At 38.8% G+C, this 23,525-nt stretch overlaps 1 protein-coding gene across 3 annotated transcripts in view; it reads left to right on the top strand.

Annotated features, from left to right (window-relative positions):
• The window catches only part of LOC149831027 (transmembrane E3 ubiquitin-protein ligase FLY1-like), a 92,049-nt gene that overhangs the window by 51,523 nt on the left and 17,001 nt on the right, over positions 1 to 23,525 (top strand). For 2 of the 3 annotated variants that reach the window (XM_090013616.1, XM_090013618.1), the window contains exons 6-7: positions 9,030 to 9,099; positions 9,219 to 9,296. In XM_090013616.1, coding sequence (XP_089869742.1) covers positions 9,030 to 9,099; positions 9,219 to 9,296 — 148 coding nt within the window. The remainder of the gene's footprint in view (positions 1 to 9,029; positions 9,100 to 9,218; positions 9,297 to 23,525) is intronic. The other variant, XM_090013617.1, reaches the window with a different exon arrangement.

Below are 23,525 nucleotides of genomic sequence, written 5' to 3'. Positions count from 1 at the left end.
ATTCCTATTCCTATTTATTCCTGTATACCAAATCTTATATCCCCAAGGTTCTATCACTTTAGCTTTCTCACCTACCCATTTGGTCTCTTGAAGACATAAAATATCAATCTTTCTCCTACACATAACATCTACTAACTCTACCAACTTACCAGTTAAAGACCCTATGTTCCAAGTGGCTAACCTAATTTTATGGTCTTGGACTAACTTCTTTACCCCCACCCGTCCAACAAAGTGAGGGAACCCTTGCCTATTTGACACCACACCCGGGCGCCGGTGTGACGCGTCGCTTCTGGGCGACGACCTAGCAACCCTTGCCCATTTATCACTGCCTCCGGGCCTATTGAGTACAGCGCGTCGCTCAGTAGGGAACGCCCCAACGAAATTCTCATATTGGTTCATTTTCATAGGATATGACAAAGTTTTTATGCTGGCTGTCACAGGCCTACCGCAACCCTCCTCCTTTATCCGGGCTTGGGACCGGCAGTGTATAACTAAACAGTTATACACAGGCGGAGTTATAAATGAAAGATAACAGAAGAAATCATGCATTGCACATAATCATGCATTTTTCTGTTATGCATTAGATCATGCATGTTTGAATCATTATCTATATCATGACATGAGTTGGTGGTAGCATAGGATTTACTTATTAAAATTATGCTGCAAGATTTGGAAATTTAGTTCTTGATATATGGTACTGATTTACTATTCTTGACTGGGGAGCACATGCAATTGTTGGTAGTTATAGATATTTGAATGTTGCAAATTTTATATCTGCACTCACTCAAATCACTGCATGAAATCTTATCCATGTTCTTTATCACACCTGATTTCTTTAGAAGTAGCTGTGCTCAGAATTTCGGTTCTGACACCCTACTTTGTTGGTTTTTCACAGGTAATGGTGAACAGTGAAGTTGGACATGCATCTGGGGATGGATGAGTTATACTTGGGCTTGTCAGCTTCAGTAGAGGACTTAGTGGATCTTTCTTTTGTCTTTTAGTTCTGTTAATTTCTGCAATTGTTACTCTACTTTTAGTTGAAGAAAACCTTGTCTTTGAAATTTTCTTACTCATTAATAAAAGAGTTTTAGTTGGTTGATATGGATGATAATTGCAACTTCGTTTGTGGTGGTTGGGCTATCCAATGGTAAGTGGAACTGTGAGGACCCCAGATCTCTGGGAAGGTTTCCGCAACTTGTAGAAAAAAAAAATATTCCGCATTTTTAAAGGGTCTGGATTGGGGTCGTTACATGGGATCTAGTTGATTCTCCAGTGGATGCTGACATTGTTGGATGCAAATGGGTATATACCATAAAGTACAAATCAGATGGTTCAATTGAAAGATACAAGGCCAGATTAGTAGCAAAAGGGTATACTCAGACATATGGTATTGATTTCTTTTAAACCTTTTCTCCTGTCGCACGGATGAGTACCATTCGTCTTGTTCTCTCCGTAGCTGTTCACCATGGATGGAGTTTGTGTCAACTAGATGTGAAAAATGCATTTCTATATGGGGATCTGTCTAAGACAGTATACTGTAATGAAAAGAGGCGGAAGCACCAATAGGGCAAAAAATCACTCCTTAAGAGTGGCTACAAGAGCCAAGAACACAACCACCAAATGTGCACACACAAAACTCACAAATATAGAAAATGACTTAAAGTCATAAGTTGGATTTATTGAAGAAAGGAAGAGAAGGGTGTAAAAACCCATACATTTACAAGGGAGAACCTCCTCTTTATATAGAGGAGGGAAGCACTAAAGAGGACTCATAAAGGGGGCTCCCTTCTAGTCGTTGGGAGCCCCAACGGTCATAAATATGACTGTTGGGGCCCCAACGACTAGATGGGTGGGGCCCCTTTATGATTCCAAAAAGCAAAAAGACAAAAATAAAAAGGAAAAAGAAAAAGGGGAAAAAGAGAAAAAAGTAAAAAAAAAAAGGTACATTTGGAATTACCAAAACACCCCTATCGGGTTTTTGGTTTATACAAAACAAGAAAAAAACTATATAATTATGTATATATACATATATACGTATATATACTTATATATATACTAATGTATATATATATAGGTATATGTATATATATATTTATATATACATAATTTAACATGCCCCCTCAAACTTTACGGGGAGAAGACCGAAAGTTTGCCAAGAAGAAACATGAATCGTGGAGTTGGGAGCGCCTTGGTGAAGAAGTCAGCTAGTTGATACTCTGAAGTGACATATGGCAATGTGATGGTCCCTTTGAGATATTCGTCTCGAACATAATGGCAATCCATTTCGATATGCTTGGTCCGCTCATGAAAGGTGTGATTGCTGGCAATGTATATCGCACTCTTGTTATCACAACAGAGCTTGGTGGGAGTGGAATTGTGAACGCCCATGTCACCAAGAAGACTTCTGAGCCACACAATCTCCATAGTTGTCATCGCCATAGCCCGATATTCAGCTTCAGTAGATGATAAGGAGACCTTCTACTGCTTCTTGCATCTCCACGAGATGAGAGATTCACCTAAAAAAATGCAAAGACCCGTAGAGATCCGATCATTGGGATTTCCTCCCCAGTCAGCATCAGTAAAAGCAGTCAATTCAAGAGATGAGGAAGAGGATAAGAAGAGTCCCTTGGAGATGGTATTTTTGATATATCGCACAATTCTCATTACGGCCGCCATATGAACCGTAGTAGGAGCGTGCTGAAATTGGCTCGCTGCATGAACCGCATGAGCTATGTCTGGACGTGTGATGGATAGATAGGTGAGAGATCCAATTAATTGACGGTAGGGGGTTGGATCTTCAAGAAGAACACCATCTTCAAGTCTTAGTTTCGCATTGATAACTTCAGGAGTCTCCACTTTCTTTTCATCAGATATTCCTGATTTGGTACAAATTTCTGCAGCTAACTTCATTTGAGATAAGATATACCCACGCGCTGAATAAGCCACTTCAATTCCTAAAAAATATCTCAAATAACCAAGGTCAGACATATCAAAAGTATCTTTTAATATAGACTTAACATCATTTACTCCATTTTTGTCATTCCCAGTGATGATCATATCATCAACATACAGCAGAAGCATAATAATGGAGTCACCTGTCCTTTTGACAAAAAGAGCAGTGTCAGTATAACAAGAAGAAAAACCTAAATTGATTAATACATTACTAAACCTGTCATACCAAGCTTTAGGAGCTTGCTTAAGTCTATATAAAGCCTTTTTTAATTTTAAAACTTTTCCATTTAAATTCATACCTGGAGGTGGTTCCATATAAACTTCTTCATTTAAATTACCATTCAAGAAAGCATTTTTAACATCAAGCTGAAAGATGGGTCATTTTTTAACAGCAGCTATAGCAATAAAAGCTCGAACACTAGTCATTCGAGCAACTGGGGCAAAAGTCTCATCATAGTCTACCCCATACTCTTGGGCATAACCTTTGGCTACCAACCTAGCCTTATATCTTTCTAATGAACCATCACTCTTAGTTTTTACTTTAAACACCCATCTACATCCAATGGGTTTCTTGCCATTGGGAGGATCAATGATTTCCCAAGTTTGTGCCTTTTTAAGGGCATTAAGTTCAAGCTCCATAGCTTCATTCCAATGATCATATTGTTTAGCATCATTGTAATGAGATGGTTCATGAAAGGAGTGAAGAGCAAGAAGACATGCTCGATAATTAGGGGAAAAAGAGTCATAAGAAACAAATCTATTTGGAATCTTAGGAATGCGATTTGATCTTCTTTGAGAGGTTTCTTCTATCGACTCATTTTGAGAAAATCTTTCAAAGGCACATGGAGGATTTCTTTCATTCCTTCTAGAGTAGACTTGTATTTGTCTTGAAGCATTTTCTTCTAAGTTTTGATCATTATTTGGATGTTCAACAAGATCTTCATTAAGAGGTTCATTAAGATCATCTATGATGTTTTCTTGAGGTAACAAGTCAAATAAAAAGGAATAGTCAATATCTTCATTTGGTTGATGCGAGAAACCATTTTCTTCTTCGAGGAATGTGACATCTTTTGAGATATAAAGTTTATTATTAAGTATGTCAAAACATCGATATCCTTTTTGTTTTTCGTCATATCCCAAAAAAATATATTCAATAGCCCTAGGAGAAAGTTTATCATTTTTGCGAGTTAAAACAAAGCATTTATATCCAAAAATTCTTAATCTTTTATAATCGGGAGACATATTGTAAAGTTTTTCAAATGGAGAAAGATTTTTCAAAGAGGATGAAGGGATTCTATTGATGAGATATGTTGAAGTTAGAACCGCTTCGGCCCAAAAGGATTTTGGGATATTTTTTGAAATCAATAATGTTCTTGTAGTTTCTATTATGTGCCTATGCTTTCTTTCCGTAAGACCATTTTGTTGCGGAGTGTTGGGACATGAACGTTGATGACAAATTCCATTTTCTTTTAAGTAATTTTGAAAATCATTAGACATATATTCACCTCCCGAATCGGACCTAAGAATATATAGATTTCCCAAAAATTGATTTTTAACCATTGCATGAAATTCTTTAAAGAACGAGAAGACTTCAGATTTGCGACTTAAGAAGTATATCCACGTAAATCTAGTGAAGTCATTAATAAAGACCACATAATACGAAAAACCTCCTTTAGATAAAATTGGGGAAGGTCCCCACACATCGGAATGAACAAGTTCAAATGGCCGAGTGGCAAAATAACTTCTTTGAGGAAACAGAGTAGCTTTAGATTTCCCAAAAATGCAATCTTTAAAAGTCATGTGATTGTCTTTACAAGTATTGTTCAAAAAAGGGAAAAGGGACATTTTTACAAAATTTGGATGACCAAGTCTCTCATGCCAAATACCAATACTTTTGTCTTTAACAAGATTGCAAGATGACTTAGATGGAAGCGTCAAAAAGTCCATAAAATAGAGATCACCCTTTCTATGGCCTTGCCCAATCAGCTTCCCTGACTGGAGATCCTGCACGATGCAATCTTTAGGTGAGAAAGAGACTTGGAATCCATGGTCGGTGATTTGGGAAACGGAAAAAAGATTTAAATTAATTTTTGGAACAACTCTTACTTTAGGAACAAAAAAGTTTTGAGAGTTTTTGAAGTCAAGTGTTCCAATACTTTCAATTTTTAACGACGTTCCATCGGCCGTTGAAACATAGGAGGACATGGGTTCGGAAAAAAAACATTGGAAATGGAGTTTTTATGAGATGTCATATGGAAAGAAGCACCAGAGTCTAGTATCCACATACCTGGAGGCGATGAAGAGTAGGCGATGGCGGCTCCGGATGTTGAAAGAGAAGACTTGAGAAGGTGTTGGAGAACTTCAGAGATATGATTAAGAGTTTCTTTGATATCTCCTTCTTTGGTACTTTCTTCCTTCTTTGGAGAATTTTCTCCAACCGCGGCAACCTTTCCTTTAAGATTTGGACAAACCGGTCTAATGTGCCCCGGTTCATTACAATAGTGGCATATGATTCCCTTTCTAGGCCCATTGATATTTTTGTTAAAGTGGGGAGGTTTGTATGCTTTAACATTTGATCCGGGCCTATTAACGGCCAAAACCTCATCATTCCTAATGCTCAAGCCAAGTCGAGTTTCTTCTTGACATACCTCGGCAAGAGCATCTTCAATAGGTAGGGCTTTGCTTCTATGGAGAAGAGATGCCCTCACTTGTTCAAATTCCGGGCGAAGTCCATGAAGGAATTGAAAAAAGTGCTCCTTTTCAATTTGTTCCCTTCTTAGTTCAATGTCTTGTGGAGCAACCCATTTGGGCTCAAGAAGGACAAGCTCATCCCAAAGAGGGGTTAGAGAGCTAAAATAATCCCGGACACTCATATCCATTTGTTTGGTGGAACGAATTTTTTCTTGACAAAAGAATTGCCGAGCAAGATCCTTTTGGGTATACATACCCTTAAGGAAAAACCAAGCCTCATTAGCTCTTCTAAACTTGGCAATATTGGCACAATTTTTAAGATCTACCTTATTCATAAACCATGCCAAAATTTTGGCATGGTTACTTTCCCAATCCTCGATTTTGGATTGATGTTCATTAATGGCTTTGATGTGCTCATCGCCATCTAAAGCCTTTTCAACTTCATTTTCAATTTTGGTAAGAACAAGAGAGGGTTCGGGAGTAGTTCCCATAACAAAACCCCAAAGTTTCTTACCTCTTAGATGATTTTCCATAGCGGAGGCCCACATGAGATAGTTGGACCCATTTAGCTTGAAAGAGAGCTCCACTTTAGAGTCACGTTCCATCGGCACCAAATATGCTTCCTTTCTTCAAAACTTTGAGAGGCATGCTTTCCAAGATGACAAAAGAAAAGCCCAATCACCAACCGAGCTCTGATACCATGTAATGAAAAGAGGTGGAAGCACCAATAGGGCAAAAAGTCACTCCTTAAGAGTGGCTACAAGAGCCAAGAACACAAACACCAAATGTGCACACACAAAACTCACAAATATAGAAAATGACTTAAAGTCATAAGTTGGATTTATTGAAGAAAGGAAGAGAAGGGTGTAAAAACCCATACATTTACAAGGGGGAACCTCCTCTTTATATAGAGGCGGGAAGCACTAAAGAGGACCCATAAAGGGGGCTCCCTTCTAGTCGTTGGGAGCCCCAACGGTCATAAATATGACTGTTGGGGCCCCAACGACTAGATGGGTGGGGCCCCTTTATGATTCCAAAAAGCAAAAAGACAAAAATAAAAAGGAAAAAGAAAAAGGGGAAAAAGAGAAAAAAGTAAAAAAGAAAAAGGTACATTTGGAATTACCAAAACACCCCTATCGGGTTTTTGGTTTATACAAAACAAGAAAAAAACTATATAATTATGTATATATACATATATACGTATATATACTTATATATATATATACTAATGTATATATATATATAGGTATATGTATATATATATATTTATATATACATAATTTAACATATACATGCAACAACCTCCTGGGTTCGAGGTTGAGGGAGAGTGTCAGAAGGTGTGCAGATTAAGAAAGATGATATATGGTTTGAAACAAAGTCCTCGTGCATGGTTTCAAAAGTTGTTTGAAGTGATGTCAAGTTTTGGCTTTAATAGGTCGGCGGCAGACCATACATTATTTATTAAGAAAACTAACTCAGGTCTAGTTGTTATGGTGGTATATGTGGATGACATCATCCTTACAGGAGATGATATGAAAGATATTGAAGCTACAAAGGCTCATCTTCAAAAACATTTTGTTACAAAAGACCTTGGTTCACTTAGATATTTTCTGGGTATAGAAGTTGTCAGGAGCAGTGAAGGGGTGGTTTTGTCTCAACGAAAGTACGTTCTTGACTTATTAAAAGAGACTAGAATGTTGAGAGCTAAACCAACAAATATTTCCATGAATCATAAAGTTTAGTTGTTTGCAGAGGGGTCAAAACCTGTTGATAGCAAAAGTTATCGCTCACTGGTAGGGAAGCTACTATATGTAACTGTGACCAGACCTGATATTGCTTTAGCAGTAAGCAAGGTTAGCCAATTTATGGACAAACCAACTGAAGTACACTGGAATGCTGCAATAATGATACTCAGGTACTTAAAATCTTCTCCTGGAAAAGGGTTATTATTCAAGAAAGGTGGAACCCTGGAAATAGTAGCTTATTCTGATGCTGACTATGCGGGATTTGTAGTGGATAGAAAATCTACCACAGGATTCTGTGTTTATGGGAGATAACCTAATTCCATGGAGAAGTAAGAAGCAAAATGTGGTTGCTAGGTCGAGTGCTGAATCAGAATATAGGGCTATGGCCCAAACAACTGCTGAATTAATGTGGGTTCGAACCGTACTAAATTATCTTCAGGTGAAGGTTTCATCTCCTATGATAATGATGTGTGATAACAAGGCAACTACATATATAGCGAATAATCCAGTTTTTCATGAGAGGACAAAATATATTGAGGTTAATTGCCACTACGTAAGAGATATGGTTCAAGCTGGTCATATCGCTACCAAATATCTAAAGTCGGAGGACCAAGTTGCAAATATTTTTACAGAACCTCTTGCTAGACCCAGTTTCTCAAAAAGTTGTGGCAAGCTGAGCATGATTGATATCTATACTCCAGTTTGAGGGGGAGTGTTAAGATTAGTTGATCTTTAGAGGTTTTAAGCTTTATTTTTCTTAAAAGAGGGTTATTTGATATTTCATATATAAGGAGGGACTTGTATGTAATTTTTCATTTAGACTTCTCTCTATTTAACTTAGAGGAGATTAGCCCTAATAAAAGGTTAAAGAGTTTCTCCTCTCCCTGCCCACTTCTCTCTCTCTCTCTCTCTCTCTCTCTCTCTCTCTGTCTCGGTTCCTGTGCACCTCATTGAAGTTTCCACATGGTATCCGAGCATTAGATCTCAGGAGCGTGAGCACGTGATCGATCTACACCAAAAGGCTCGAAAAAAATTGGAAACAGGTGTGCTTAATCGAAGGTTAACGAGTTTCTCCTCTCCCTGCCGACTTCTCTCTTTGCCTCGGTTCCTGTGCACCTCATTGAAGTTTCCACATGCATAAGAGAGAGAGAGAGAGAGAGAGAGAGAGAGGGAAGTTCAAATATAGAAATAATGAACTTGAATGAAGTGATGTATTAGTTATGACAATTACATTTCTATGCATTGATGTTTAGTTCTTGTACATAGGTTTATTTCATTTGTGTATTAGTTTCTATGTTATATTTTGAAAAATTATATGTGCTTGTAGGATGTGCAATCAACAATTATTTCACTTATACATATTACACCATGCAAGTGTGCTCTTGAGTTTCTAGAGGTTGTTATCTTTACAAATTAGATATAATGTACTCTTACATTGGTTTAAAGAATATAATTTATGGGAGCATGCTCGCATTGACTCCTGATGAATCCGGAGCTGGAGTGTGATCCAAAATAGAAGAATCAGTTAACTATACTTTTTTACACCTTATTGTCTCAAAGGTAGAAGTGACATAGTCCTGTTTTCATTTGTAATATTAGTTGGAGCTGACTCAAATTTTGCATCTATATTCTTCTTTGAAGCAGCTTGGTGCTTTTTCATCTCAGCTATTGCAATCATCTCCACATTACCATACCAGGCGAGGGAAAAATCGTATGCTTGCAGGATTTTGTTTTATTTATTTCATGTTCTGTGATCGTCCATGCTATATTTTTTATTTATTTCATGTTCTGTGATCCTCCATGATATATTTTTTAGAATGTCTATTTCAGCTATTGTTGATGACATCACAAAGCATTGTAACATGCAAATTGCTGCTCAAATATCACGGATGTCAACCAGCCAGAATGGTAACTGATCCTGGATGTGATTCCTTTTAGGTTTCTTTTTTTTCCCTTTTTTCCTCTTTGTTTTATTATAATAATGCTAATCGAGTGAAAAGTCCACAATACCCCGTGAAAATGGGTATGCTATTGATCATGTTGATTGAGTTTGCCTTGAAAATTTGATCATCTTTGAGTTCCACAATACCCCTTGAAAATTGGCATGCTCTGCACATAAAACAACAATAATATGCAGAGCATGCCAAAAGTCCACAATACCCCTAATAGTAATAAGAAGAAACTCTGTGGTTCTATTGCTTTCTTTTACACTCCCCATCAAGTCGGGTGAAAATGTCTAGCATCCCCAATTTGCTCATGATGTCTTTGAGTTTTGATTTTTTTGCTACCTTCATAAGAATTTCTGCAAGTTGAGAGCAAATTTGAATATTATATATCTGAAACTGCTTGGCTTTTATCTTTTTCCTTATAAAACGACAATCAATGCCTATGTGCTTTATCTACTAGTGATAGACAGGATCTGATGCAATTTGAATGGCAGCTTTATTGTCAAAATGTAAGCAAATTGACATTTTCACCTCCAATATCAACTCTGTGTTAGATGGCTTTAATCACAATCCCTCGCAAATTCCTTGTACCATGTCTCTATAGTCTATACTCCACCTTAGCACTAGATCAAACTACAACTGTTTGCTTCTTACTTTTCCATGGTACCTGATTGTCTCCAACGAGTGTACAATATATAGAAATTGATTTTCTACTTTTTAATGAGCCAACCCAATTTGGGTCTACATACATTTCAAGGTCAAATGCTCATGGTTCAAGTATATAATCCCTTTCTTGGATTTTACTTTATCTACCTTAGAATATAGTACATGGTATTTGTGTGTGCATGTGTGGGAGATTGTATGAATCAATTGACCGTGCTTATGGCATACACAATGTTAGGCATAGTAATGGTAAGATATATAAGTGTGCTTGCCTACCAGCCTTTAATGCTCCCCAATGTCTTCAGATTGTCACTACTCCGCAAAGGGTCAGTTTACCATTGTTGAGGTCTGTTTGGCTACCAGAGAAAATTTCTCATGGTAATCAATGCCGTAATGTTGATTATACCTCTTAACTATCAATCTCTCCTTGTGCCTCTTTATCAATCTTCCCTTTCTTGAGGATGATGGGCAAACCAATATCTGCAGAAGTCAATTTAGGATTTATACATTCCTTTTTGTATTGTGACATCTATTAAAATATATGGATGTTATATATATATATATATATATATATATATATATGTATATATATCTTTTGTAACACCCATTAAGGGAATTTGGTCTTTTCATCTATTTGTAAGTCACCACCCCCATCCACCATACAGTTGGTAACTGACATGTTAAAACCCCTGTATAACTCGGGAAAGCAAAAGGAGAGGGAGAGAGAAGGCAAGGATTTTCTTTTCTCTGTTTGGAATCGGCAGCCACTATTCTCCTTAATGGTTGCAGTAATACTTCATTAGTCTAAATAGGGTTACAATCATTTTACAAAGACTAAAGTGCCCTGCATTAGTTGCACATGTTACATTAGAGTACAAAACAAAACTCGTGAATGGATATGGATCCTTTATCGGATCCATATCCAATTCATATTCTAATACCCTCCCTCAAGTTGTGCATGGGAGTGAACCATGTGCAACTTGTTCTTCAGATACCAGAAACATTGACTTGTAAGACCTTTGGTAAACATATCGGCAACTTGGTCTTCTGAAGGCACATAAACTGGTTCAATCTCTTTGTCTACTATCTTTTGTCTGATGAAATGTTGATCAATCTCAATATGCTTGGTCCGACTGTGATGAATAGGGTTGAATGCAATTTGTATAGCACTTCTATTATCACACATAAGTGTCGAATTTGAGATATCCTCTCCCATCTCTGTAAGTAGATGCCTAATCCAGGTCACTTCTGCTGTGGCAGCTGCCATAGATCTATACTCTGCCTCTGTGCTAGATCTTGCCACAGCCTTCTGTTTTCTACTACTCCATGAGACAAGATTTCTCCCAATGAAAACACAGTATCCTGAAACAAACCTCCTCTCATCTGGATCTCCTGCCCAGTCTGCATCTGTATAGGCCAGTATGTCATGTTTTGGTGTCTTCCATGAAGATTGAATATATATGAGTCCATCACCCACCGTTCCTTTTAGATAGCGAAGGATGCATTTAACAGCATCCATGTGACCAGTCTTTGGCTCATGCATGAATTGAGACACTTGATTAACAGAATATACAATGTCTGGTCGAGTAAAAGTAAGGTATTGCAACATACCCACTAAACTGCGATATTTAACTGCATCAGGATATAACTCACCATCACAAATACTGAGCTTTTGGTTGACAACACTGGGTGTGGGTAGATGTTTACAATCTGTCATTCCTGCTTTAGCCAGAAGATCAAGAGTGTATTTGTGTTGAGTTAATGACATTTTGTTATCTTGTCTGTCCACCTCTACACCAAGAAAATATCTCAGTTCCCCAAGGTCTTTCATTTTGAACCACATACTCAACAAAGCTTTAATTTGTTGAATGTGGTCTGGAGCATTACCAGTGATCATAATATCATCAACATATATGAGTAAGAAAACCACAATGGTACTATTCCTGTATATAAACAGAGAATGGTCAAGTTGGGAACGAAAGAAACCATGTTTCTGAATTTCTAAGGAAAAGCTTTCATACCATGACCTAGAAGCTTGCTTCAAACCATACAAGGCTCTGGTTAATTTGCATACATATTCTTTTGTGTCTCCCTCTGCATAACCTTGAGGTTGCTCCATGTAAACTTCTTCCTTTAAGTCCCCATGAAGGAATGCATTCTTAACATCAAGCTGACTAAGGGTCCAACCATGTTCAATTGCCAAGCCAAGAATAATGCGAATAGTTCCCATTTTTACCACTGGGCTGAATGTCTCATCATAATACTGACCATATTCTTGAGTGAAACCCTTGGCCACAAGACGTGCCTTGTACCGTTCAATACTACCATCCGGTTTATATTTAATTTTATATACCCATTTGCAACCAACAACATTTTTATCTAGAGGACGGCCAACTATCTCCCATGTTTGACACTCGTGAAGCGCCTCGATCTCCTCATTCATCGCTTCAATCCATTTGTTGGATTGGATAGCTTGATGAAAACCAAGTGGTTCATCGTGTTTTTCAATCTTGGATAGGAAAATTTGAAAGTCCATAGAAAAGTTGTCATAACTAACCCATTTTTCAATAGGATGCCTTATCCTGCTTGATCTTCTTGGTGCTTCTCTGTTATCAGACAATGCAATGTGTTCTTCAGCAGGTACATTTGTTCGCTCTCTGGGTCTCCTGGTATACACATTACCTTTGTATCTCAGACATTCTGTTTGTGATGCATCATCCGAAACCGTCTCACCATGTGTGCTTTCAGGGGTCAAAGTAGTATGTTCGGCAGTTTGTGAAATAAGTTCAGCACTAAGCCATGGGTCATACTAATCAGCAACTGCACCGATACGTTCACGATTGACGTCTGCTTCTTTTCCCAGAAAACTATTTTCATCAAAAACAACATTTCTGGAAATTCTTATCTTCTTATTGACGGGATCATAGCACCTGTAACCCTTGTGTTCATCTGCATAACCTACAAATTGGCAAATAGAGGCTTTGTCCTGGAACTTAGTCCTCATGGATTTGTCAATATGTACATAACATGTGCATCCAAAAACTCGTAACTCATTATAATCGGGATGTGCACCAAAGAGAACATAATAGGGAGATTGATTTTCAAGAATAGGCATAGGAAGACGATTTATCACATGAGTGGCAGTGTGAAAAGCTTCAGTCCAAAGACTAATGGGTAAGTTACTCCCATGTATCATACTCATTGCACTTTCCACAATATGTCTGTGTTTACGTTCAGCAATTCCATTTTGTTGTGGTGTGTACGGGCAAGAAACTCTACGATGCATCCCATTATTTTGGAGAAAATCTAAAAATTCTTTGGAGGAATACTCACCACCTCCATCACATTGGAGAATTTGAATATTTTGGGAGAATTGATTTTTAACATAGGCATGAAAGTGACAAAAAATGAGAAAAACCTCTGATTTGTGTTTCATAAAGAATATCTAGGTAAAACGAGAGAAACTGTCAATAAAAGATACATAATATTTACTTCCAGAAGAAGAAGGATTGGGGGCTGGGCCCCAAACATCTGAATATATTATCTCAAAGGGCACGGAGGCTCTTTTATTTATTTGATGAAAAGGAAGTACATGACTTTTGCAAACTTGACAACTGGGACATATTTTATCCTTCAATGAAGGTGAAACAGACTCTGAAAGAAAACCATTTGACACTAACTTTTCAATAAAGGCTTGACTACAATGACCAAGACGAGAATGCCAGAGGTCTGACTTATTGCATTTGGATGTACTTATGACGCTTTTAGAGACAGGATCAGACTTGGGCTTCATGATACTGGAGGCAGGATCTTCATTAAAGACATACATGTCTCCACGTCGCTCTCCTTTAGCGAACATCTCCTTCGTTTGAAGATCCTTGACAAAAACAGAAGTAGGAGTAAATTCCACAGATGAATTGGTAGAATCAACAAGCTTAGAAACAGAGACAATATTTTTCTTTATATTTGGTGCATAAACATCAGATAAAGGAATAGATGACTTAGACAAAGGAATAAGAACATTGCCTATGTTTGAAATAGGGTGGTGAGTCCCATCTCCAGTTACAATATTAGATTTTCCAAAATAAGGAGTCAAAGTAGAGAACTTACCTGCATTGCCAGTCACATGGGTTGCTGCCCCAGAGTCAACATACCATATTCCATCATCATTTTGCTTCAGATTCAAGCTGGCCATTGCAGATAGTAGAAGATCCTTAGCATCATCACTGACCCGAAATGTACCTGCAGTTCCTGATGTACCAACATTTCTAGTGTTTTGCATTCTATTTCGATTTTGTGGGTTGAACCAGCAGTTAGCTTTGATGTGACCTCGTTTGTTACACTGATAGCATGTGGGAACATTCTTTGAAAAACTAACAGTGGAATTTGGTGTAGGTAGTAACCCACGTCCACCCTGGATTGGATTTCCCTTGCCTCTGCCACGTCCTCCTCGTGGTCGATCAGCTATCACCCCTGTGGCAAGAACCTCATGCGTAGATGGTTGTCCTGTTGGAGCTTCAGACATGCTTTTCAGCGTCATCTCATACTGAAAGAGTTTGGCGCGTAATTCCTCAAAGCTGAGCAACGTAGGCAAGCATAATAAGGATGTAACAAGAACATGATATTCTGAACCCAGTGCATTCAGTGTCTGCTGTACCTTTTCTTTATCTGACACTGGATACCCAACCATGGCTAATTGATCTGTGATGCTTTTGACTTGATTTAAGAATTCAATAATGCTCATTGCCCCCTTTTTTAACATCTGAAATTCACGTTTAAGAAACAACACTTTAGCTTCTGATATCTGAGAGTAGGTCTGAGCTAAAGCCTCCCACAAAACTTTGGATGTGCAATCATCAGGAATGAAAATCAATACTTCTTGTGACAATGTGGAAGTGATGTACGCGACGAGGGCCTGATCACGCTTCATCCAAGTAACAAATGCAGGGTTGCGAATAATATTCTGCGATCCTCCATCCTCTTTGGTTTCGGTTGTGAAAAATTCTGGAGGCATTGGGGTGGAGCCATCCAAGTGACCTGAAAGATCTTGACTACGAATAAAAGGAGCAATTTGCCTTTTCCAAGTCAGATAGTTGTTTGTAGTTAGCTTTTCCGAAACTAGCTGCCCCAGAAAACTGGAAGAAAGGCCTGAATTGAATGAAGTATCCATTTGTAGACTTGTTGACAGTACCTTCTTTTTTTTTTTTTTTGTTGGGGGGGGGATGACCCTACAAAATGACACTAGTGGCTGAAACTGGACTGACACAGTTGGATGAAATTGGACTGACACAGTTGGCAGAGATCGGCACAGAGAAAAACAATGTCACGACCTATGTAACACGGACTCGGCTCCAAGGTCGCCGCACCCGCGTCGACACGCACCGACACGGGTGCGGCTCGGACTCGGTCAACACGACCCTGGGTGTGGTCAACGCACCCAGGGTCATTTTGGTCCATTTTTTGAAAATGTTTTTTTTTTTATTTTTTTTTTTAAATTTTCTGGGCTACAGCTGTAAGGAAAAAAATCCATCACAACTAAAAAACCTGTACACTTTCAAGTTTTAAGTACAGAATGGGCACAACTCAAGTTTTTGTGGTTTTTTCTTGTATGAAGAAAGTGAATTATTACAGTGTATGAAGAAAGTGCCCAAAAGTGAATTATTCCTGTATGAAGAAAGTGTACAGAATGCCTTCACAACTCATCACCTGTCCCCTAATGGGCACAACTTTGACCGAGTCTTATATATATATATATAAATTTTTTTTTTAATATATATATATAGCCGAGTCCCCTTGTCCAAAATTTTTGAAATTGCGCCGCACCCGTGTCGCACCCGCACCCGCACCCATGTGACATAGGTCACGACAATGACGCAGTTGGGAGATGATGGGGCAAAAATGGAAGACAGCAAAAACAAGTTGTGAGATAAGATAAGAAGAGAAAAGGACCTGTTTAGAAGACAGAAAATAGACTTTTCTCAGCAAAAACAAGTTGTTTCGGCTGAAGGAACTCAACTCTTGGGTTCGGCTTTTGTGAACTCGTCTGAAGTAGCAGAAGACAACATGCGTGATAGACAGATTCCAGTATCTGTCGCAGAAAACAGCAGGCGTGACAGCGAGGCGCAGGTAGTAGCAGGCGTGACAGAGATTCACAGGGTTGAACTCACCTTTTTGGGCTCGACTGAAGATGATTGAAGAAACTCGGCTCTTGGGCTCGGCTTTTGGAGTAGCAGGCGTGACAGAGAATCGCAGAAGGTAGCAGGCGTGACAGAGAGGCACAGGGTCGACTTGCAGAGGAGCAGGCGTGGCCAAAAGGTGCAGATCCTATACCACAGGCGTGACAAAGAGTCGCAGAAGGTAGCAGGCGTGACCAAAAGGTGCAGATCCTATCGCGTTCTCGAAGAAGACACCTTTATGCCCAGGGTTGTCGCCGCTGCTTTGATACCATGTTAAAACCCCTGTATAACTCGGGAAGGCAAAAGGAGAGGGAGAGAGAAGGCACGGATTTTCTTTTCTCTGTTTGGAATCGGCAGCCACTATTCTCCTTAATGGCTGCAGTAATACTTCATTAGTCTAAATAGGGTTACAATCATTTTACAAAGACTAAAGTGCCCTGCATTAGTTGCACATGTTACATTAGAGTACAAAACAAAACTCGTGAATGGATATGGATCCTTTATCGGATCCATATCCAATTCATATTCTAATATGACATCCCATTGATTTGGACAGTTATATACAAGGCCTTTGTGTGGGATGTCAAGGGCTTAGACAAATCGTCCTCTGAGCAGGTGACCGGCATTTGGGTCATGACTTGAGAAATGAGAACCGCCAATCCCTCAGGCTGAGTGCTAAGAGGAATTTTAACATTCCCTAGAATGCCTTCTACTGCCTCTTGATGTTCATTAGCAACACTGATTAATTCCAATATTCAGATATTGACAGGTGTCTTTGATAAATATGTCTCAATATTATATTTTCTGTTTTTCATCTCTTTGGATTTCTTTGTTGCTTCTCTACCGGCTTTTGGTAGAGCAATGATTTGGTGAGTCATTAAAGGTGATAGTCTCCTGACCGTGTGACCTAACTAACACCATCTTCAGGCCATTTCTTTTTTAGGGAGAGTGTAGGGAGGTTGTCCTTCCTTGTGATGGTATCCCTGTCATAAGATGCTGAAAGGGGAGCCCTGGTGTGGTTGTTGTTTGGCAGGTCCAGACGATTCACGCTAATCTGAGGGACTCTTTTGGAACTTCTTGGCTCTCTTAGGGATAGGGACATTTTTATATTTTATATTTTTCTTTTTATTAATTAAAGGGGTAAAAGGGGATTCCCTTCAGAATCATTGGGAGTCTCTCCAACGGTCACAAATATGATTGTTGGGGATCTCCCAACGACTCTTTTGGGAGCTCTCCTTGGCCCCTCTTGATGTGTATATAAAGGGGACTTCTTCCCTATTTTCTTTAATGCTTTTTCAAGCATTTCAATAATAGATTTATTATTATTTTAGGTTCTCTCTTCTCTTGTGTGTGTTTTGTGTTTGCCCTCCGTGGCATATCGTATCTTGTCTATTAGAGACATTGTGTTTATGTGTTTGTGCCTTATTGTAGTCACTTTGTGACGTTTTTTTGGCACTTTTCACTCTTGAGTCTTCTTTCTTTTATGTTTGAGTGTTACTAAGTTTTAAACTCTTGTTCTTCTTCAACTCTTCCACAATGGCCGATAAAGATGGAAAGATTGACCTCTCTTTCAAATTGAATGAGACCAACTATAGAATGTGGGTGGCCGCTATGAAAAACAACTTCAAAGGCAATAAACTTTGAGGATATGTATGTGAAACCTTTTGGAACCACAATTGAAGCTCACCAAGAAGGAAGGGAATGGAGAAAAAACTTTGGGTGATGAAGAAAAAGCCAAAGCTATTGAAGAATGTAAGAACTCCTATGTATATCAAGAAACCTGGGAGAGAGAGAGAGAGGAGAGAGAGAAAAGAGGGAACTCGTATTTGGGAATAGGCAGCTTCTCAGTCTTCACACACAGGCTGCGCTAATACTTCATTAGCCTTAATAGGGTTACAATAATTAACACATGGACAAAAGTGCCCCTGTATTAGTAACTCATATTACATTAATATACAAAACCTAGGAATGGATATGGATCCTTTATTGAATGGATCCATATCCAACCCATATTCTAATACCCTTTCTCAAGTTGTGCATGGGAGTGAACCATGTGCAACTTGTTCTTCAGATACCAGAAACGTTGACTTGTAAGACCTTTTGTAAACATATCAGCAATTTGGTCTTCTGAAGGCATATAAATTGGTTCAATCTCTTTGTCTGCTATCTTTTGTCTGATGAAATGTTGATCAATCTCGATAGGCTTAGTTCGACTGTGATGAATGGGATTGAATGCAATTCGTATAACACTTTTATTATTACACATAAGTGTCGAATTTGAGATATCCTCTCCCATCTCTGTAAGTAGATGCCTAATCCAGGTCACTTCTGCAGTGGTGGCTGCCATAGATCTATACTCTGCCTCTGTGCTAGACCTTGCCACAACCTTTTGTTTTCTGCTACTCCATGAGACAAGATTTCTTCTAATGAAAACACAGTATCCTGAAACAGACCTCCTCTCATCTGGATCCCCTGCCCAGTCTGCGTCTGTATAGGCCAGTATGTATTGTTTTGGTGACTTCCATGAAGATTGAACATATGTAAGTCCATCGCCTATCGTTCCTTTTAGATAGCGAATGATGCGTTTGACAACATCCATGTGACCAGTCTTTGGTTCATGCATGAACTGAGATACTTGATTAACAGAATATACAATGTCTGGTCTAGTAAAAGTAAGATATTGCAACATACCCACTAAACTGCGATACTTGACTGCATCAGGATATAACTCACCATCACAAATACTGAGCTTTTGGTTGACAACACTGGGTGTAGGTAGAGGTTTACAATCTGTCATTCCCGCTTTAGCTAGAAGATCAAGAGTGTATTTGTGTTGAGTTAATGACATTTTGTTATCTTGTCTGTCCACCTCTACACCAAGAAAGTATCTCAGTTCCCCAAGGTCTTTCATTTTGAACTGCATACTCAATAAAACTTTAATTCGTTTAATGTGGTCTGGAGCATTACCAGTGATCACAATATCATCAACATATATGAGTAAGAAAACCAGGGTGGTATCATTCCTGTATATAAGCAGAGAATGATCTAGTTGGGAACGAAAGAAACCATGCTTCTGAATCTCTAAGGAGAAGCTTTCGAACCATGACCTGGAAGCTTGCTTCAAACCATACAAGGCTCTGGTTAATTTGCATACCTACTCTTTTGGGTCTCCTTCTGTATAACCTTGAGGTTGCTCCATGTAGACCTCTTCCTTTAAATTTTCATGAAGGAATGCATTTTTAACATCAAGCTGACTAAGGGTCCAACTATGTTCAATTGCCAAGCCAAGTATGATGCGAATAGTTCCCATTTTCACCACTGGGCTGAATGTCTCATCGTAATCCTGACCATATTCTTGAGTGAAACCCTTGGCTACAAGACGTGCCTTGTACCGTTCAATGCTACCATCCGGTTTATATTTAATTTTATATACCCATTTGGAACCAACAACATTCTTATCTGGAGGACGGCCAACTATCTCCCATGTTTGACACTCATGAAGTGCCTCGATCTCCTCATTCATTGCTTCAATCCATTTGTTGGATTGGACAGCTTGATGAAAACCAAGTGGTTCATCATGTTTTTCAATCTTGGATAGAAAAATTTGAAAGTCCATAGAAAAGTTGTCATAACTAACTCATTTTTCAATATGATGTCTTATTCTGCCTGATCTTCTTAGTGCTTCTCTGTTATCAGGCAATGCAACGTGTTCTTCAGCAGGTACATTTGTTTGCTCTCTGGGTCTCCTGGTATACACATTACCTTTGTATCTCAGACATGCTGTTTGTGATGCATCATCTGAAACCGTCTCACCATGTATGCCTTCAGGGGTCAAAATAGTATCTTCGGCAGTATATGAAATAAGTTCAGCACTAAGCCATGGATCATACCAATTACCAGCTGCGTCACCATGTTCTCGATTGTGATTTGTTTTACTTTCCAGAAAACTATTTTCATCAAAAACAACATTTTTGGAAATTCTAATCTTCTTATTGGCAGGGTCATAGCACCTGTAACCCTTATGTTCATCTGCATAACCAACAAATTGGCATATGGAGGCTTTGTCCTGAAATTCAGTTCTCATGGATTTGTCAATGTGTACATAACATGTGCATCCAAAAACTCGTAACTCATCATAATCAGGATGTGCACCAAAGAGAACATAACAAGGAGACTGATTTTCAAGGATAGGCATAGGATGACGATTTATCACATGAGTGGCAGTGTGAAAAGCTTCTGTCCAAAGACTAATGGGAAAGTTACAACTATGCATCATACTCATTGCACTTTCCACAATATGTCTATGTTTATGTTCAGCAATTTCATTTTGTTGTAGAGTGTACGGGCAAGAAACTCTACGATGTATCCCATTATCTTGGAGAAAATCTAAAAATTCTTTAGAGGAATACTCACTGGGACACATTTTATCCTTCGATGAAGGTGAAACAGACTCTGAAAGAAAACCATTGGACACTAACTTTTCAATAAAGACTTGACTACAATGACCAAGACGAGAATGCCAGAGATCTGGCTTATTACATTTGGATATACTTAAGACGCTTTTGGAGACATGATCAGACTTGGGCTTCAGGACACTGGAGGCTGAATTTTCATTGAAGACATACATGTTTCCACGTCGCTCTCCTTTAGCGAACATCTCGTTCGTTTGAAGATCCTTGACAAAGACAGAAGTAGGAGTAAATTCCACAGATGAATTGGTAGAGTCAACAAGCTTAGAAACAAAGATAATATTTTTCTTTATATTTGGCGCATGAACAACATCAGATAAAGGAATAGATGACTCAGACAAAGGAATGAGGACATTGCCTATATTTGAAATAGGGTGGTGAGTCCCATCTCTAATTACAATATTAGATTTACCAAGATAAGGAATCAAAGTAGAGAACTTACCTGCATTGCCAGTGACATGAGCTGCTGCCCCAGAGTCAACATACCATATTCCATCATCACTCTGTTTTAGATTCAAGTTGGCCATCGCAGATAAGAGAAGATCCTTAGCATCATCACTGACTCGAAATGTACCTGTAGTTCCTGATGTAACAACATTTCTATTATTTTGTGTTCTATTCCGATTTTGTGGATTGAACCAGCAGTTGGCTTTGATGTGACCACGTTTGTTACACTGGTAGCATGTGGGAACATTCTTTGAAAAACTGATATTGAAACTTGGTGTAGGTAGTAACCCACGTCCACCCTGGATTGGAGTTCCCCTACTTCTGCCACGTCCTCCTCGTGAACGATCAACTATTATCCCTATGGCAAAAACCTCATGCGTAGATGATTGTCCTGCTGAAGCATCAGACATGCTTTTCAGAGTCATCTTGTACTGAAAGAGTTTGGCACGTAATTCTTCAAAACTGAGTAGCGTAGGTAGGCACAATAAAGACGTCACAAGAACATGATATTCTGATCCCAGAGCATTCAGTGTCTGCTGCACCTTTTCTTTATCTGACACTGGATATCCAACCATGGCTAACTGATCTGTGTTGCTTTTGACTTGATTTAAGAATTCAATAATGCTCATTGCACCCTTTCTTAACATCTGAAATTCGCGTTTAAGAAACAACACTTTAGCCTCTGATATCTGAGAGTAGGTCTGAGCTAAGTTCTCCCACAAAACTTTAGATGTGCAATCATCAGGAATGGAAATCAATACTTCTTGCGACAATGTGGAAGTAATGTACGCGACGAGGGCCTGATCGCGCTTCATCCAAGTAACAAATGCAGGATTGCGAACAATATTCGACAATCCTTCATCCTCTTTGGCTTCGATGGCGATAAATTCTGGAGGCATGGGAGTGGAGCCATCCAAGTGGCCTGAAAGATCTTGACTTCGAATAAAAGGAGCAATTTGCTGTTTCCAAGTCATATAATTGTTGGTAGTCAGCTTTTCCGAGACAAGCTGTCCCAGGAAGTTGGAAGAAAGACCCGAATTACCTAAAGTATCCATCGATAGACTGTTTGACAACCGAAAGACACTGGTGGCTGAAACTGAAAGGAATTAAATAAGTGTGGCTGAGACAGATTTGAAAGACTGACAGAGTATTAATATAAGATAAATGAGAATAAGTGGACTAACAGATTTCAGACTATGGTATGGACAGACAAATTTCAGACTAGCACTCGGTCTTATGAGGTTAAAAGGGCTGATAGCAGATCTGAAAAAGGATTTCAGATCTGCGATAGACAAAATTTCTAAAAGCAAAGACAAAGAGACGATAGCAGTTCTGAAAATATTTCAGAACTGCAATAAAGAGTATAGAATAGCAGATCTGAAGAGATTTCAGATCTGCGAGAGGATGGAACACTTCCTTATGTTCTAGATCTGCGAAAATATTTCAGGGAATGAAAGAAAGGCGATAGCAGATCTGAAAGGGTTTCAGATCTGCGACAGAGAGAATAGAGTAGCAGATCTAAAAAAAAAACTTTCAGATCTGCGGTAAAGAGAAAATAATAATAGCAGATCTGAAAAACTTTCAGATCTGCGACAGAGAGAAAATAATAGCAGATCTGAAAGTCTTTCAGATCTGCGACAGAGAGAATCTTAAAAGAAAATAGAATTAAAAATAGAAGTGACAAACAACAGAAAGGAAAGGAAAATAAGAATGAGGATCACGTGACCTGTCGTTTTTCACATTGATGGAGCACAGGCTTGACAGATCTTCTTCACGCACCAGATCACGAGAGATTAGTGCAGTTGTTCACGATCCTGATGAAGGGCTTGCTTCCAGGTACGTCGCTGCTCTGATACCATGTAAGAACTCCTATGTATATCAAGAAACCTGGGAGAGAGAGAGAGAGGAGAGAGAGAAAAGAGGGAACTCGTATTTGGGAATCAGCAGCTTCTCAGTCTTCACACACAGGCTGCGCTAATACTTCATTAGCCTTAATAGGGTTACAATAATTAACACATGGACAAAAGTGCCCCTGTATTAGTATCTCATATTACATTAATATACAAAACCTGGGAATGGATATGGATCCTTTATTGAATGGATCCATATCCAACCCATATTCTAATAAAGAATACCAATCCAAACTTGAAGATTGGAAAAGTGCGAATGCCAAAATATTGGCATGGTTCATGAATAATGTGGAGCTCAAGATTTGTGCTAATTTATCAAAATTTAAGGAGGCAAATGAAGTAGGGTTCTTCATGAAAGGTATGCACACTCAAAATGATCTTGCTGAACATTTCTTTTTACAAGGAAAAGTAAGATGAACCAGGCAAGGGGATATGAGTATTAGGGACTATTATAGTACTTTATCTCCTTTATGGGATGAGGTTGCTCTCCTTGAATCACAATGGGAAGAAAGTGCTATTGTTATGA

This window comes from Nuphar pumila, chromosome 7 (genome assembly GCF_984573655.1).
Source record: "Nuphar pumila chromosome 7, dmNupPumi1.hap1.1, whole genome shotgun sequence".
Lineage (NCBI taxonomy): Eukaryota > Viridiplantae > Streptophyta > Magnoliopsida > Nymphaeales > Nymphaeaceae > Nuphar > Nuphar pumila.
This window is presented reverse-complemented; position numbering and strand designations above follow the sequence as displayed.